We start from the raw sequence: 17,349 nt of genomic DNA, 5'->3' as shown, positions 1-17,349 counted from the left end.
GCTACTCAGGAGGCCAAGGTAAGACGAATGCTCAAGCCTGGGAGATCAAGGCTGCAGAGAGCAGTGATCATGTATGCCACTGCACTCCAGCCTGGGGCAACAGAACAAGACCTTGTCTCAAAAATAAACAAATAAATAAAATGTATGAATAACTATACATTTTTAAAAATACAATATCTAAGAATCTACCCTTTAATGTTTAACTCAACATGTTCACAATAATGAAATTCTCTCTGAATCCAAACAAGAACTATCACTAACTTTCAAGGCTCCTCTTCCTTAATCAAACATTTCTATAAACACAATAAACTCTTTACAAAATACCAGCCAGGTGTGGTGATTCACACCTGTAATGCCAGCACTTTGGGAGGCCGAGCTACACTGGACAGCTTGGTACTATCTTTAATACAAACAGCAAAGAAGGATCACCTGAGGTCGAGAGTTCGAGACCAACCTGGCCCACATGCTAAAACCCTGTCTCTACTAAAGATACAAAAATTAGCTGGGCATGGTGGCAGGCACCTGTAGTGCCAGCTGCTGGGAAAGCTGAGGCAGAAAAATCGCTTGAACCTGAGAGGTGGAGGCTGCAGTGAGCCAAGATGGCACCACTGCACTCCAGCATGGGCAATAGAGTGAGACTTCATCTTAAAAAAATACATAAAATAAAATAATGCCAAATAGAACTAACAAATACTTGTTAAAGTCACACCATGCTGGGTTCTGGATATAAATCTATTTGTCAGAGAACAGAAGACTGCACATGCAAAGAAGGCTCTGACTTGGATACCATCCGATTACTGAAGAGCCAAAAGGTGCATTATTAACAAATTTTTACCTACAAACAGACAATGCTCCAGAAGGTACCCCAACAATGTTACAGCAAAGCTTCAGCGTATGTTCCCCTTTAAAAAAAGAGGTTTAAGCAGCTATTCCCATATTCAAGGAAAACACACACATACCCACTTAGCAGCACACAGTAAAAAGCCTGGTTACAGGGAGACATACTACATACCCAGAGCTGCCTGAAGTAGAGTATCTGCGGCATGGTCGCAATGGACGGAGAACAAACTTCCCACAGAGACAACTCTAAAGAAGGAAAACATCACAACCAATACAGTTAAAGGAAACTGGTAAGCTTCCTTAGGGTTGGTAATACAGAAATAATACTTTTATTAAAAATGTCTTCATTAAACCAAAAATTACTTTATTCCAGAAGTCAATTTATCATGAACCATATTTATAGACTCCTAAAAGCAGTGATGCTTCTTATACCTCAAGGCTCACATAAAATTACTTTTAGTATTTTTTAAAAATTATCAGACTATGATCAATTAGCACCTTTAAGTGTTATGTATCCTAAGTATTTCTTGAATACAACTGGGATTTGCCACGTGTTTTCTTAATTGGCCAAAAAAAAATCTATTTTTACTTTATAAGCTTAGTTCAGACATCTGAAAAATCACCCACAAAGTTAAGGTAAAAGCATGGCATTATAGGATACACAGTCAAGGAAGAGATCTAATCTCAGCTAACTTATCTAGAAAATCAGTTTTCTCATCTCTAAGCTAATTACATAGCTGGCCAACTCCTAGAGGCATTCATTTAAAAGCTGATTTTTGGTTTATCTCAGCATATTATTAGTCTAAAAGCCAACCATGTTTAGAAAAACATTTTAATTGGCCGGGCGCAGTGGCTCACGCCTATAATCCCAGCACTTTGGGAGGCAGAGACGGGTGGATCACGAGGTCAAGAGATCGAGACCATCCTGGTCAACATGGTGAAACCCCGTCTCTACTAAAAATACAAAAATTAGCTGGGCATGGTGGTGCATGCCTGTAGTCCCAGCTACTCGGGAGGCTAAGGCAGGAGAATTGCTTGAACCCAGGAGATGGGAGGTTGCGGTGAGCCGAGATCGCGCCATTGCACTCCAGCCTGGGTAACAAGTGCAAAAAACTCCGTCTCAAAAAAAGAGAAAAACATTTTAATTAACATTGTAAATGCTCAGGCACACCTGTCCCCATAAAACTAGTCTATCCGTACATAAAAACAAATGATCAGGGCTATATGCTTTGTGATTGGTTTTAATAAAACACACCTAAATATTTCTTAACATGTGGATTCCCTAAATTAAGCAAAGGAACAAGCATCTAAATACTATTGGGGAAAGTTGTCATAAACTTAAAACCATTCATACTATCAATCTGAAATTTTACACTTATCAAATCCATAAAAATACCTTCTTTTAAAATAACTAAGTAGAAAAATCAAACTGCAACAAGTGGGAAAGTGCTTTCTCTAGGTTCTTTAATGAAATTGTATTTAAGGAATATCAAGAATAACAGAAACTTCATTTTAAAAGTATCTATAGTTTTGGCCAGGCGTAGTAGCTCACGCCTATAATCCCAGGACTTTGGGAGGCTGAGGCTGGCGGATCATGAGGTCAGGAATTCGAGACCAGCCTGGCCAACATGGTGAAACCCCGTCTCTACTAAAAATACAAAAATTAGTTGGGCATGGTGGCAGGCACCTGTAATCCCAGCTACTCAGGAGGCTGAGGCAGGAGAATCACTTGAACCCAGGAGGCAGAGGTTGCAGTGAGCTGAGACTGTGCCACAGCACTCCAGTCTGGGTGACTCATGTCAAAAATAAAAAGTATCTATAGTTTTAAGAAAACATATCACATAGTCATAGGACATATGAAATTACTTTAGAGTTGCAGTTATAACTTACACTCTACTGGTCAAAGCTTAGAGGTAAACATCTAACTAATGTAGTAATACATTTTGAAAAACAAAAAACAAACTAGATGTTTTAAAACACGTAAAGCAGATACAACTGGTATTAAAAAGTATTCCAATTATTGGCGCAGTGGCTCATGCCTGTAATCCCAACACTTTGGAAGGCCGGTGGTGGGGAGGGTGACCGCTTGAGCCCAGGAGGTCAAAACCAGCCTGGGCAACATGGTTTAGGCAACCATTCCCATATTCGAGGAAAATATACACATCTCTACTAACAATACAAAAATTAGATGGGTTTGGTGGCATATGCCTGTAGCCCCACCTACTTGGGAGGTTGAGGCACAATAATCACTTAAGCCCAGGAGGTGAAGGTTGCAGTGAGCCAAGATTGCACCACTGCACTCCAGCCTTGGCAATAGAATAAGACCCTGTCCCCACCCCTACAAAACAAAAACAAACCAGAAAAAAAATCCAGTATTTCAATTATTACCCACCTGTAGAAATCCCAAAACTTTTGAACCATTTTTAATAGAAAGGGGTGTTTTCTTTCTATTCTGTAAAGCAGGTAGTATGAAATTGTAAAAAGAAATGCATCTATTTTTATAAGTCAACAACTCCATTTTTGTGACTCAGAGAGAAAATATTAAGAACACTGAAGTTGTGTTTTATTTAAGGTTGCATTTTTTTATCTGTCTAGGTACAAATACATATTCAGGTCAAAAGTTAAGGCACTGCTAACATAATTAGCTAACTGGAGTATCAAGCAGCAAGCATAATGAATAACTGACTCCAGGCAATCAGGGACAAATTCAGCCCTAGAGTTGAGACTACCCAAATTCATATCCGTTTTTTTCTTTTCTTTTCTTTTCTTTGAGACAGAGTCTCATTCTGTCACCCATGCTGGAGTACAATGGTGCGATCGCAGCTCACTGCAACCTCTGCCTCCCAGGTTCAAGCGATTCTCTTGCCTTAGCCTCCTGAGTAGCCAGGATTACAGGCACATGCCACCACACCCAGCTAATTTTTGTATTTTTAGTAGAGGCAGGGTTTCAACATCTTGGCCAGGCTGGTCTTGAACTCCTGACCTCATGATCCACTGCCTCGGACCTCCCAAAGTGCTGGGATTATAGGCATGAGCCACCGCGCCCAACTGTAGTTTCTCTTTAAATAATATTTTTTTTTTGTTTGTAGAGACCGAGCCTTGCTATGTTGACCAGGCTGCTCTTAAACACCTGGCCTCAACCTATCCTCCTGTCTTGACCTCCCAAAGTGTTGCAATTATAGGCATGAGCAACCATGCCCAGCATCAGTATTTTTAAATGTTTCTTTATCTACCTTCCGCTTTTGTTTGACTTTCCATTCTCTCTTTGACAGAATGTATTTTGAATATAAGTTAAAACTTTCTAATATTAAACAAATTTAAAATCTGAGGTTTTAAATAATTTAAAAGGTTTAAACATGCATAGAGTGAAATCTCCCTCATATTTCTTTCCCCAGCCCCCTTATTCTTTCCATAGGCAACTGATACTGTCAGTTTTTTATCCAGAGACATTCTATGTATATTTATTCAAATGTGCATATTCTCCTGACCTTCCCCACCTTTACACAAATGGTACCATAATATAGATGTAGTTCTCTACTAAACTTTATTCAAGGATATATACTTTAAATCACTGTATATCAGTACATGAAAAGCTTCTCAAGGGATCTTACAGTGATTTGGTATTCCATTGTTACTTAATGTTTGTTAACCAGCCCCTATTGATGGACACTGAGGTTTTTCTAAATTTTTGTTATAATAAATAAAGCTACCTGAGTAACACTGTATACACAATTTTGGGTCTATTCTTAAAAGTAAAATTTGCCATGTTGATTAATACCGCCAAATTAGCCAAACTGCCCTCTAGTAATACCAAAGTATGTTTTCCCATATCTTCTCCAACACACTGTATTGTACCAAGGTTTTATTTTTTTTTTTAAGCACTGACAATCTGAGGGATGAAAATATAGAAATATGGTGTTTCAAGCATATAAATAATTTTTTTAAGAGACTGGGTCTCCCTCTGTTACCAAGGTTGGAATGCAGTGACATGATCATAGCTCACTGTAACCTCAAACTGCTGGGCTCAAGTGGTCCTCTAGCCTCAGACCCCTGAGTAGCTGGGACTACAGGCAGATGCCCACTATACTCAGCTAATTTTTTTGTTCTTGTTTTTTATAGAGCAAGGTCTGCTATGTTACCCAGGCTGGTTCTGAACTCCTGGACTCAAACAATCCTCCTACCTTGGCCTCTCAAAGCACTGGGTAATTTTTACTTAATTTATATATGAGGCTGGTCTGATGGTAGTGGGTTATCAGAACTTATTAACATTAATGTCACTAAAGTTGGTATACAACCCCCCACTGCTAAATTTGGCTGGCTTAAAAAAAAATTTATATATGAATACATGTTACTTTATTATTAATATAAGAGAATAAATAATTATAATCTTGTTGCTATTTAATACCACTAAGTTTAGGGTGGTCTGTTACACAGCTAGATAACCAAACATATGTTTGTACCTAGAAGAGGCGTGCCACCACAAAACAAAACATAAACATGAGGTCATGACTTTGGGACTGGTGTTGGGGGTGGCAGAAGCTGGAAGAGTCTTGAAGAAATTGTTAGCAGTAGCCTAATGGCCTTCACAGAGCCTGTGGGTGAGGGCTTAAAGAAAAGCAAAACAAAACAAAACAAAAATAAGTTTTTGGAATCTGGAGGAAAAGATATTCTTGTTATGTAGTGACAGTTGTTTATCAAAATTGTCATCTGTAAGACGGACATGGAAAATAGAAAATTAAGCATAGCTATAGCTACACCTAATGAACTGATGTACTTGATTAAAGAGTTCCAAGTGGAGTGTTCAAAAGTGCTGTTTTCTTTTAGCTGAGTATAAAGACAGAGATGAGCTTTAAGAAACAAAACAAAAATGTGTTGAGGTTTCAAGCAAAATTAAAGGAAACATAAAAGAGCCAGGATTTGGTGGGTTCAAAAATAAAACTGTTTCTCGTTTTCAAATAGATTCTCATACAGAGAAGGGCTTCAAGCCAAAGAGGAAATCCAGTGTGTGACCAAAAGATCCTTTGAGATTTCAGAAAGATCCAAGGAGGTGCCCCTCAGAGTCCTTTTACCTTGAGAAAAGGCCCTCTAAGAATCTTAAGGATGTGTTTCCCAGATTCTATTAGAACAACAAGGCTATTCAAAACATTAAGGATGTTATCCCACAGCAGCTTCACAGGAAGCCCAAAATGGAGAAGGGCTTCTCTTGATGAGATGTGTGGGTATGGCTTGTCTAATGAAGAAAACTGCATTAAGATTCAAAGGAAACCCAAAAAGTTTTTTAGAGTTGTTTTAATAAAAAACATGCTGGCTTATATAAAAAAGAGGCCAAAATGAAAAGAAGCTTTTAGACTCTTAAACTTCTACAGACAGGAAGTAGGCTTTGGAAACAATTCATCTGCAAACAGCCTATATATTCTGGAAACGAAAGAATAATTCAAGTGTAGAACCAGGAGCCCAAAGGGTAGAACCCAGAGCTGAGGAGAATCATTCCCAAGCAGTAGAACTGAGCTCTAATCAAGGAATTAAAACATAGGCCCAGCTGAATTTTACACTTGTTATCGAATGGTGACTGCTGTGTGCCTCTTAGTTTCTGCCTCTTTGAATAAGAGTGTCCAGAGTGATTATCCTGTTCCTGTCATACCACCATATGCTGAATATATGGGGAGCAGATAATTTGTCTCTTTAGTTTACAGGTCTTTAGATCACAAAGAAAAGTGTTTATGAAGCTATATCCTAGGGACCACATCCAGATACCTTATCCATAGTAGGATCTGATTTAGATGACAAGATCTTGGTCCTAATGATGATGCTTTGATGGCATTAGACTTTGGAAGGTCTTGAAGAAGGTTATGAGTGTATTTGCATGTGGGAGAGATGTCATTTGTGTCCAGAAGGCTGAGGATAATATCCAAAATTGACTGCAACAATACTTCCTGTGCCATATGCTCTTCCAGAAACGTGCCCCTCTCCCAACAATAAGTTTTATGTACACTTCCCTTAAACAAGGGCAGGCCTTTGTTACTAATTTCACTAATAAAGGGCAGTAAAAGTGATGCTCTGTAACTTCTGAGAGTAAGACATAAAAAGGATACAGCTTCTATCTGGCTCTGTGTCTTGTCACTGTTGCTTTTGGAACCCAGCCACCAAAGTATATGGAAGTCCAGACACTTAAAAGATGCCAGAGATGGATGATCCAGCCAACAGACTCTGGTCAGGTATCAGTTGCAGCCAGTATTCGCTGCCACACACGACAGTAAGGAAGACTTGGGGTAGACTGTCAACCTACTAACTATCTAACTGCAACTTCATGAGGGTCTCTGAGCAAAAAATTTCCAGAACTGAGTAAGGCAATAAATACCGCAAGCTCAAGGTGGCTTGTTATGCAGTTATAACTCAACAGAACAGATCTTAATTCATGGATTTAAACACTTTTGATGGATTTCAACCATTTGCAACTACTGTCTTTTTGCTCAAATTTTCCTATCTTGGGCCCATGGAAGCCTCTTCAAGTATAGGGTGTGCATGCATGTATTTAGCTCTGCCTTTATACTTCAGGCCACCTGCAAAAATCTGGTGGCAGGTGTTTTTTTCCTGCATGTGACAAAATTCTCTAAAAAAAAAACAACTCACCATTTTAAAATGTACAATTCTGTGGTATTTTAGTACATCCACAATGCTGTACAACCACCATCACCACAGCTGAGCGCAATGGCTTAACCTGTAATCCCAGCACTTTGGGAGGCTGAGGCGGGTGGATCACAATGTCAGGGGTTTGAAACCATGATGACCAACATGGTGAAACCCCACATCTACTAAAAATATGAAAATTAGCCAGGCATGGTGGCACATGCCTGTAATCCCAGCTATTCAGGAGGCTGAGGCAGGAGAATCGCTTGAAGGAGGTTGCAGTGAGCTGAGATTGTACCACTGTACTCCAGCCTGGACAACAGAACCAGACTCTGTCTTGAAAAAAACAAAATACTAACAAAAACCCCATCACCACCATCTAATCTTAGAACATTTTCATCACCCCAATAGGAAATCCTATACCCATTAAGCAGTCACCCCCCATTTTCCTCTCTCCCTAGCCCCTGGCAACCACCATGTACTTTCTGTTTTTATGAATTTGACTATTTGAGATATTTTGTATAAATGGAATCACACAATGTACATCTTTTTGCCCAGCTTCTTTCACTTAGTATGTTTTCATGATTCATCCACATTGTAACATGTATCATATATATAGCACATACTTCATTCCCTTTTATAGCTGAATCAAGTATTTTATTATATATATAATTATATATATACACACACACACACACACACACACACACACACTATATTTTGTTTATCCAGTCATCAGTTAATGGACATTTGGGATGCCTCACCTTTTGGCTATTGTGAATAATGTTACTATGACTATTAATCTAACCTTACCTTTTGGCTATTGTGAATAATGCTGCTGTGAATATTAATCTAAAAGTTTTTGTTTAAACAGCTGTTTTTTTATTCTTTTGGTGGGGAACTTCAGGGTCATATGGTAATTCTATGTTTAAATTACTGAGACACCACTAAACTATTTTTTCATACCAGCTGCACCATTTTACATTTTCACTAGCGATGTATGAGGGTTCCAATTTCTCTATACCTTCACCAACATCTGTTATTTTCCATTTTTGTTTTGTTTTTGAGACAGAATTTTGTTCTTGTCACCCAGGTTAGAGTGCAATGGTACAATCTCAGTTCACTCCAACCTCAACCTCCCAGGTTCAAGCAATTTTCCTGCCTCAGCCTCCCAAGTAGCTGGGATTATAGGCGTTGACCACCATGCCTGGCTAATTTGTTATTTTCCATTTTTATTATAACCCTCTTAGTGTGTGTGAAGTGATTATCTCACGGTTTTAATTTGCATTTCCCTAGTGTCAAACAATGTTGAGCATCTTTCCAAGTGCTTCCTGGCCATCTGTATATCTGCTTTGGATGAATGGCTATTCAAATCCTTTGCACATATATATATGTACATAAATATACACACACACATATATATGTATATATTTGGAGACAGGGTCTCACTCTTGTCACCCAGGCTGGAGGGCCATGGCACCATCATGGTTCACTGAGGCTTCAACCTCACAAGCTCAAACAATCCTCCCACCTCTCAGCCCCCCAAGTAGCTGAGACTACAGGTGCATGCCACCACACTCAGTTTATGTTTGTATTTTTTGCAGAGACAACGTTTTGCCATGTTGTCCAGGCTAGTCTCGAATTCCTGTACTCAAGCAGTCCGCCTGCCTCAGCCTCCCAAAGTGCTGGGATGACAGGCATGAGCCACAGAGCCTGGGCCCTTTGCCTATTTTTCACTTGGGTTGTCTTTTTTGTTACTGAGTTGCAGGAGTTCCTTACCTAAAAAGGAATAACTCATCAGATATAATGAGGGTCTAGTACTCAAAATATCTAGTATCTATTAGAATACTTTCACTCTTTTTACTCTCAAGTATCTCTTTGATGCACAAAACTTTAAAATTGTAATGAAGTCCAAGTTATCTTTAGTTTCTTTTGTTGCTTGTGCTTTTGGTGTTATAGCTAAGAAACCACTGCCAAACATAAAGTCTGTCTCCAGGGCTCTCTTTCTTAAGTACTAAGCTAACTATTAATATAACCCATCAATACACAAAATATTGGCTACTTTTTTGTCCTGGAATTCTTTTTTATTAATAAGGACATACGACATAGAAAGGACAACACTGTTTCAAAACAATCCGTCTAGCCATATAAATATAATAAGGTTAGCCTTGCTGCTTCTAACCTGCAGAAACATGGTATTAAAAAAAAAAAAAAAGGAAACATACAACTTCCATGTAATGTTCTTTTTTGTGATGGAGTCTTGCTGCAACACCCAGGCTGGAGTGCAATGGTGCAATCTCAGCTTACTGCAACCTCTGCCTGCCAGGTTCAAATGGTTCTCCTGCCTCAGCCTCCTGAGTAGCCGGGATTAGAGGTGTCCGCCACCACACTAGGCTAATTTTTGTATTTTTAATACAGACATGGTTTCACCACATTGGCCAGGCTGGTCTTGAACTCCTGACTTAAGTGATCCGTCCCACGTAATGTTCTTTTTTTTTTTTTCCTTCTTCCTCTAACATAGATCATAGAAAACAATTTTTCTTTTTTTTTTTTTTTTTTTTGAGACAGAGTCTCCCTCTGTTGCCAGGCTGAAGTACAGTGGCATGCTCTCAGCTCACTGCAACCTCTGCCTCCTGGGTTCAAGCAATGATTCTCCTGCCTCAGCTTCCCAAGTAGCTGGGACTACAGGTGCATGCCACCATGCCCAGCTAATTTTTGTATTTTTAGTAGAGACAGGGTTTCACCATGTTGGCCAGGATGGTCATCTCTTGTCCTCATGATCCGCCCACCTCGGCCTCCCAAAGTGCTGGGATTACAGGCATGACCACCACGACTGGCCGTAATGTTCTTAAACAGATCATTTATTTCTTAGCTCTACCAAACTAAAGTGAAGATATAATAAAATAGACTGCTTGCGGTCAACTGATAACGTTTTGGTGGATTTTGTCATAAGGACTCCGCCCACACAAACAAAAAAGGCACCCATAAGTTAATGGGCAGTTCTACATTTGAAATATAGATTGATATGGAACAAATTAACTTTTTCTACTGTTAAAAGTTTCTAAGAATCATGCATTAAGGTTAAAAAGTATATCCTGCCAAAATATCCAGCAAGTTTGGCATTGAAACAGCATTATATTTCAGTGTAAACATATTCTATTCTAGGAGAAAAAGTGTTCTTTAGTATAGAAATGACAGATAGTGCCGGGTGCAGTGGCTTACGCCTGTAATTCCAACACTACAGGAGGCCAACGTGGGCGGATCATGAGGTGAGGAATTCGAGACCAGCCTGACCAACATGGTGAAATCCCCGTCTCTACTAAAAACACAAAAATTAGCTGGGCATGGTGGCAGGCGCCTGTAATCCCAGCTACTCAGGAGGCTGTGGCAGGAGAATGGCTTGAACCCAGGAGGCAGAGTGTGGTGAGCCAAATCGTGCCATTGGACTCCAGCCTGGGCAACAAAAGCAAAACTCTGTCTCAAAAAAAAAAAAAAACAAAAAGAAATGGCAGACAGTTATCAGTATGGCAAAAGTGGGAACTTGATACTTTAGTTTTCCCTGCATATATGTGAATACATTTTATATGTTATCACTTGGGTGTAGTAAGTTATGGCATAAGATGTATTTCAAAACAGCTTGAAAGCTACTGGTCTAGAGATACCAAAAAAAGGAATAATGATGAGGATTTTAGCATGGGTAGAAGCAAACAGTTGGCTGCATGATCTACTAAACTACTTTCTAGCACACATTGTAAGCTGCCTGTCTCTATCACTGAGGAACAAAATGTTTCATAATCCTAACAGAAAGAAAGAATTCTAGTGCCGGGCGCGGTGGCTCAAGCCTGTAATCCCAGTACTTTGGGAGGCCGAGGCGGGTGGATCACGAGGTCAAGAGATCGAGACCATCCTGGTCAACATGGTGAAACCCCGTCTCTACTAAAAGTGCAAAAAATTAGCTGGGCATGGTGGCGCGTGCCTGTAATCCCAGCTCCTCAGGAGGCTGAGGCAGGAGAATTGCCTGAACCCAGGAGGCGGAGGTTGCGGTGAGCCGAGATCGCGCCATTGCACTCCAGCCTGGGTAACAAGGGTGAAACTCCGTCTCAAAAAAAAAAAAGAAAGAAAGAAAGAATTCTAGACAATAGCTCATGTCCACAAACAAGTTCAATCCTAAACTAGCTGGGTTATCAAAATTGGTCTTAAGTAAGCTGGGTTGGTTGATCCTCAAGAAGAGTATTTCTTCTTCTTGTTTCAAGTTATAAGCAGGAAAGACTACTCCATATGTAAATGACTACTTCCAGGTTTGTAGTTTGACAGCAAGCTAGTCTAGATGGAAAGCCCATGTCTTCCAAACTCAATGACCACTTCAAAAAGGTTGGGCCTGGCCAGGCGCGGTGGCTCAAGCCTGTAATCCCAGCACTTTGGGAGGCCGAGGCAGGTGGATCACGAGGTCAAGAGATCGAGACCATCTTGGTCAACATGGTGAAACACCATCTCTACTAAAAATACAAAAAATTAGCTGGGCATGGCAGCGCATGCCTGTAATCCCAGCTACTCAGGAGGCTGAGGCAGGAGAATTGCCTGAACCCAGGAGGCGGAGGTTGCGGTGAGCCGAGATCGCGCCATTGCACTCCAGCCTGGGTAACAAGAGTGAAATTCCGTCTCAAAAAAACAAAAAAAAAAACAAAAAGGTTGGGCCTGGTGATGCAATACTGGGACTAAGAGAAGAAAGATGGTGCTAGGTCTGAGGAAAAAAAGAAAACAAAACAGGAGGGACCAGAGTTCTAAAGCACATTTACTGAATACTGACATCTAAGGAATCTAAGGATGATGAGCCCCAACATGAAAATAAGCCCAAACATAAAAATAAGGAAGATACTATCTGTGATGGTTCATTTTATATGTCAACTTGAATCGTGTTTTTGGATGAGATTAACAGTTGAATTGGTAAACTAGTGGCCAGATATGGTGGCTCATTCCTATAATCCCAGCACTTTGGGAGGCAAAGGCAGGTGGCTTGCTTCAGCCCAGGAGTTTGAGACCAGCCTGGGTAATACTCGAAACCCTATCTCTACAAAAAAAAAAAAAAATACAAAAATTAGTTGGGTGTGGTGGTGCATGCCTGTAGTCCCAGCTACTCAGGATGCTGAGGTGAGAGGACGGCTTGAGCCTGGTAGATGGACGTTGCAGTGAGCTGAGATTGCATCAATGCATTCCAGCCTAGGTGACAAAGCGAGACTCTGTCTCACAAAAAAAAATAAAAATAAAAATAAATTGCCCCCGTAACATAGGTGGGCTTCAATCACTCAGTTTAAGGCTCAAACACAACAAAATCCAAGAGGCAGTTCTCTAGCAGACTGCCTCCAGACTGAAACTGTACCATCTACTCTCCTGGGTCTCCAGGCTGCTGCCCATTGGACTGAAATTGCAATACTGGCTCTCCTAGGTCTCCAGCCTGCCAACCCACACAGCAGATTCTGGACTTGCCAGCCTCTATAACTGCATGAGTGGAGTCCTTATAACAAATCTTCCTAGGCTGGGCACCATGGCTCATTCCTGTAATCCCAGCACTTCTGGGAAGACAAGGTGGGGGGATCGTTTGAGCCCAGAAGTTTGAGATGAGCGAGACCCCATCTCTACTAAAAGTCCAAAACACTAGCTGGGAGGCCGAGGCGGGCATATCACTTCAGCCTAAGAGTTGAAGACCAGCCTGGGAAACATAGTGAGACCCCATGTCTAAAAAACTTTAATTAAAAAAAAAAAAGCCGGGCGCAGTGGCTCATGCCTGTAATCCCAGCACTTTGGGAAGCCGAGGTGGGTGGATCAAGATGTCAAGAGATAGAGGTCATCCTGGCCAACATGGCGAAACCCTGTCTCTACTAAAAATACAAAAATTAGCTGGGTGTGGTGGCTACTTAGGAGGCTGAGGCAGGAGAATCACTTGAACCCAGGAGGCAGAGGTTGCAGCAAGCCAAGATCACACCACTGCATCCCAGTCTGGCAACAGGGCGAGACTCCGTCTCAAAAAAAAAAAAAAAAAAAAAAATTAATGCACACATTACATTCATTCATTCATTTATATATGTCATAAACATTCACTAAGCATCTACTCAGAGCCAGGGACTATTGTTAGTACTGGAAATATAGCAGTAAACTATATGGACACAGTTCCATTGCGGAGTTTACATTTTAAAGGTGAAACTGTGCAATAAATGCACATTCTAACATCAGGTAGTGCTAGGAGCTACAAAGCATAATAAAGTAGGATGGGATAAAAATACAGTGATGCAGGGAAGGCGAGAGTAGTCAGAACACTATTCTGGATCAGGATGCCCTCTCTGAAGGGAAGGTGACATATGAGAAAATAACTGAAGGTAATAAGCTGCAAACATGTGTGAGTAGAGGCCAGGGCAAAAGAAACACCTAATGAAAAGGGAGTGAGGTACATGCTGGAGATTACCAGGAGAATCTGAGTGAGGCAGTAGAAAAATGAAATATGAGAAGAGTCAGATCAGGGGCCCACGGCAGACAGTTTAGATTTTATTCTGAATGTGATGGGATGTCTCTAAAGGGCATGACATCATGTTTGCCTTTTACTAACTAAATGTCTTACCGGTTTTACTATTCCCTCCTAAACAATGGATGCTAGGATGAAACCGTAAAAGCAATAAGACATTTAAGATGGGGTTGCTGGGCACAGTGGCTCATAACTATAATCCCAGCCATTTTAGGAGGCAGAAGTGGGAGGATCACTTGAGCCAAGGAGTTTGAGACCAGCTTGGGCAACACAGAGAGACCCCGTCTCTACAAAAATTTTTTAAAAAATTAGCCAGGGATGGTGGCACATGCCTGTGGTTCCAGCTGCTCAGGAGGCTGAGGTAAGAGGATCCCTTGCACGCGGGAGGTCAAGGCTGCAGTGAGCCATGATCATCCCACTGCACTTGAGCCTGGGTGACAAAGTGAGACTCTGTATTAAAAAAAAAAAAAAAAAAAAAAAAGGTGATGGCGTTTAATAAAGTGGAAAGGATCCTGGCAAGTGGAATATTCTGGATACGTTGACAAAATCAAGTACGATGAGGTTACAGAGTCATCTGCTTGGGGATTAAAGTTCTGAGAGTTGATAAGATAGCAAGTTCAGGAAGCTTAGACATCTTGACTTAGAGCTATAAAAGGGCACATTTTTTATTAACAAGTTTTAATTAGTTTTCTTATTCCCCAAATGGGATCCCAAAAAGCTGACTGAATTAAATGAAAAGGAGGTCATTCAGGTGGGTTTAGTCTAATCACATAAGCCTTTTAAATCTGGGTCTAGAGAGGAAAGACAGAAGTAAAAGAAATTTGGAAGTCAGAGAGACAAGCTCCTGGTAGCTTGCACGAAAGCAAACATCCATGGTACCAATGGCCTCTGGAGACCTTGCTGTAGAAGCTGGGTGCAGTGGCTGCAAGAGGCAGCAAGGAAAGAGGGACTTCAGTCCTGTAACTGCAAGGGATTGAATTCTGCCAACAGACTGCATGAGCCTGGAAGAGGACCCTGATCTCCAAAAGGTAACTACAGCATGGCTAACACTTTGCAGCCCTGTGTGACCCTGAGCAGAGAACCCAGATCATCCATGCCCAGACTCCTAGAAACTACAGGAGTCATTCATGGGTGTTGTTTTAAGCTGCAAAATTTGTGTTATTTGTTACGTAGCAATAGAAGTCTAACATAGGTTCATTCCACTTTCCTATGGAAGGGGCTGCTTCTGTTACCCTAGAAGCAAATAGAAAGAGAAGCGAACTTGAAAAAACAAAGCTTGACTTTTATGATCTCTAACTCACTATTCCTAGAGATTCTGTTCAATTACTGCTTGAGTCACATTACTTGTTTTACTATCTACAACATTTTGCCAAAATACGAACTTTCTGAAAATCATGAGCAATACAAACAGGTTTATTTTCAATTTTAGAAAGTAACTTTGGTAACTACGCAAAACTAAAAGTAACTGGGTGTTTTGGCTCCTTGAACGTCAAACTAGTCCTAGCGCCTGGAGACACAGATCCTTGTCCTAATCTTAGAAATGAGCCACAAGGTCATGACTCCTGTCTTTCCTTACCAGGAGTTTCAGCTCCACAAAGGAAAATCTTTCGCTTTTGTTTGAATTAATAGTGGGTTCAGAGGTGTTCTCAGCTGCGAAAAGACAGTCCCTTCCAGATAATTACAAGCTTGACCCTTAAAATGTGGACTCTCTCTCTCGAAGTCCACGAACCTCCTGATTAAGGATGCAACAAGCCGCGGCTCCGCTCGTCCTGCCGGGAACTGTAGTTCTCCCCCGTCGACCTTCAGCACTGGAAACCTATCGCGCGCCCAACCGGCGACCCAGACGACAGCAGCCAGGATTGGTCCTGGACGGGGGCAGCGCGGCGCTGATTGGATGGCACGCCCGCGAAGCCGCGCCTCCCGCTACTCTCCACACCCCACCCTGCTGTGGCAATAACCTCAAATCATCCCCCTCCGACGAACTCCCTGGTGGCTGCCTCACTGCCAGCCCCGGCCTCTCCCAACAAGGTTGGCCCTAAGACTCGCCTCTGTCCTGGAGGCTGGGCAGCGTCCAAGACTCCCCAGTTTTCCGCTGACGGTCTTAGGTCAGCTTCCTCACACGCCCTCGGTAGCCCCAGTGCTCACCTGGGCGGCGGCGGTCACGCCCGGTAACTGACAGGCCCGCAGCATCTCGGTGGAGCGGACGGCGCTACTGGTGAACGCTGGAGCTGCCGCCGCGGCGCGAGTAAGTGAAGGCGTGCGTGCGTATGTGCGTGCCCGCGTCCGCGCCCGGCGCACCGGAAGGGCAGCCGACTCCACTGCGCACGCGCGAGGTCCTCTCCGGTCCCCGACTCGGCAGCTCTTAAAGGATGGGTTCTGCCCCGGCTGCGGAAACGCCAGCTCCGGGCGATTGGTCCGAAGGAGGCTACAAGGACGGATTCACTTTCCGGGTCGCACTCGGGCTACAGGTCCTTATCCCCAAGCTGGGGTTACTAGGTGAACGCGGCTGCAGGGAGGACCTTCTGAAATCCAGTCTTCAGCCGCACGTGGACAATGGACAGCTGTGACTCTTCAAACAATTAAAGCAAGAAAGCATCTCAGCGGGCTTTGTGAGCTGGATATTTCGTAGGAAGGAGTGGATTTGGCCAAAGTTACGTAAACAATGGAATTGTCTCAGTTTGCGGGTTTGTTTCGTTTGACAGCCCTTCAGGGAGTCATCCTGATTCCTGGAGACGGTGAACGAACACTGTAGGAACCCTTGTGCAGAACGTGTCAAGTGGCACAACAAGGATAAGAACACAGGTTCTTGGACTCCACAGCTTCTGCTCCTTCTAGATTAAACCACACTGCTTTCTCCAAGTTTTTATTTTAGTAACATCATTTTGGCTGCAATTTGTGGATGGGTTGGAAGATGGGAAGTCAGTGCAGAAGCACGGTTGAAAGTATTCCATTAGGCCAGGCGCGGTGGCTCACGCCTGTAATCCCAGCACTTCCGGAGGCCGAGGCGGGAGGATCGCTTGAGCCCAGAAGTTCGAAACCAGCCTGGGCAACATCGTGAGACCTCGTCTCTATACAGAAAAACAAAAACAAACAAACTATATATATACATATATGTGTGTGTGTGTGTGTATATATATATACATATATATATATAGTGTGTGTGTGTGAGTGAGACAGAGTCTTGCTCTTTCCCCAGACTGGAGTACAGTGGCACAATCTCAGCTCACTACAACCTCCGTCTCCCGGATTCAAGCGATTCCCCTGCCTCAGCCTCCTGAGTAGCTGGGACTAGGCGTGTCCCAACACCTGGCTAACTTTTTGTATTTTAGTAGAGATGGGGTTTCATCATGGCCAGGATGGTCTCGATA

The 17,349-nt window shown here is 42.2% G+C and overlaps 1 protein-coding gene across 13 annotated transcripts in view; it reads right to left on the bottom strand.

Moving 5' to 3' along the window:
* Positions 1 to 16,292, bottom strand: part of IMMT (inner membrane mitochondrial protein) — a 52,400-nt gene extending 36,108 nt beyond the window's left edge. For 5 of the 13 annotated variants that reach the window (XR_012517166.1, XM_039480244.2, XM_039480268.2 and 2 more), the window contains exons 1-2: positions 16,127 to 16,281; positions 1,013 to 1,086 (exon numbers count right to left, since the gene is read on the bottom strand). Coding sequence is in view for 11 of the 13 variants with exons in the window: in XM_039480244.2 (XP_039336178.1) it covers positions 1,013 to 1,086; positions 16,127 to 16,171 (119 nt within the window). In the remaining 2 variants the exon portion in view is untranslated. Of the gene's footprint in view, positions 1 to 1,012; positions 1,087 to 16,126 lie in introns of all 13 variants that reach the window. The other 8 variants (XM_039480250.2, XM_039480253.2, XM_039480274.2 and 5 more) reach the window with 5 other exon arrangements.
* Between the last annotated feature and the right edge of the window lie 1,057 nt (positions 16,293 to 17,349).

The sequence above is a fragment of the Saimiri boliviensis genome, chromosome 1 (genome assembly GCF_048565385.1).
Source record: "Saimiri boliviensis isolate mSaiBol1 chromosome 1, mSaiBol1.pri, whole genome shotgun sequence".
NCBI classification, from domain to species: domain Eukaryota; kingdom Metazoa; phylum Chordata; class Mammalia; order Primates; family Cebidae; genus Saimiri; species Saimiri boliviensis.
The sequence above is the reverse complement of the archived record's forward strand: the minus strand, read 5'-3'. Positions and strand labels throughout refer to the sequence as shown.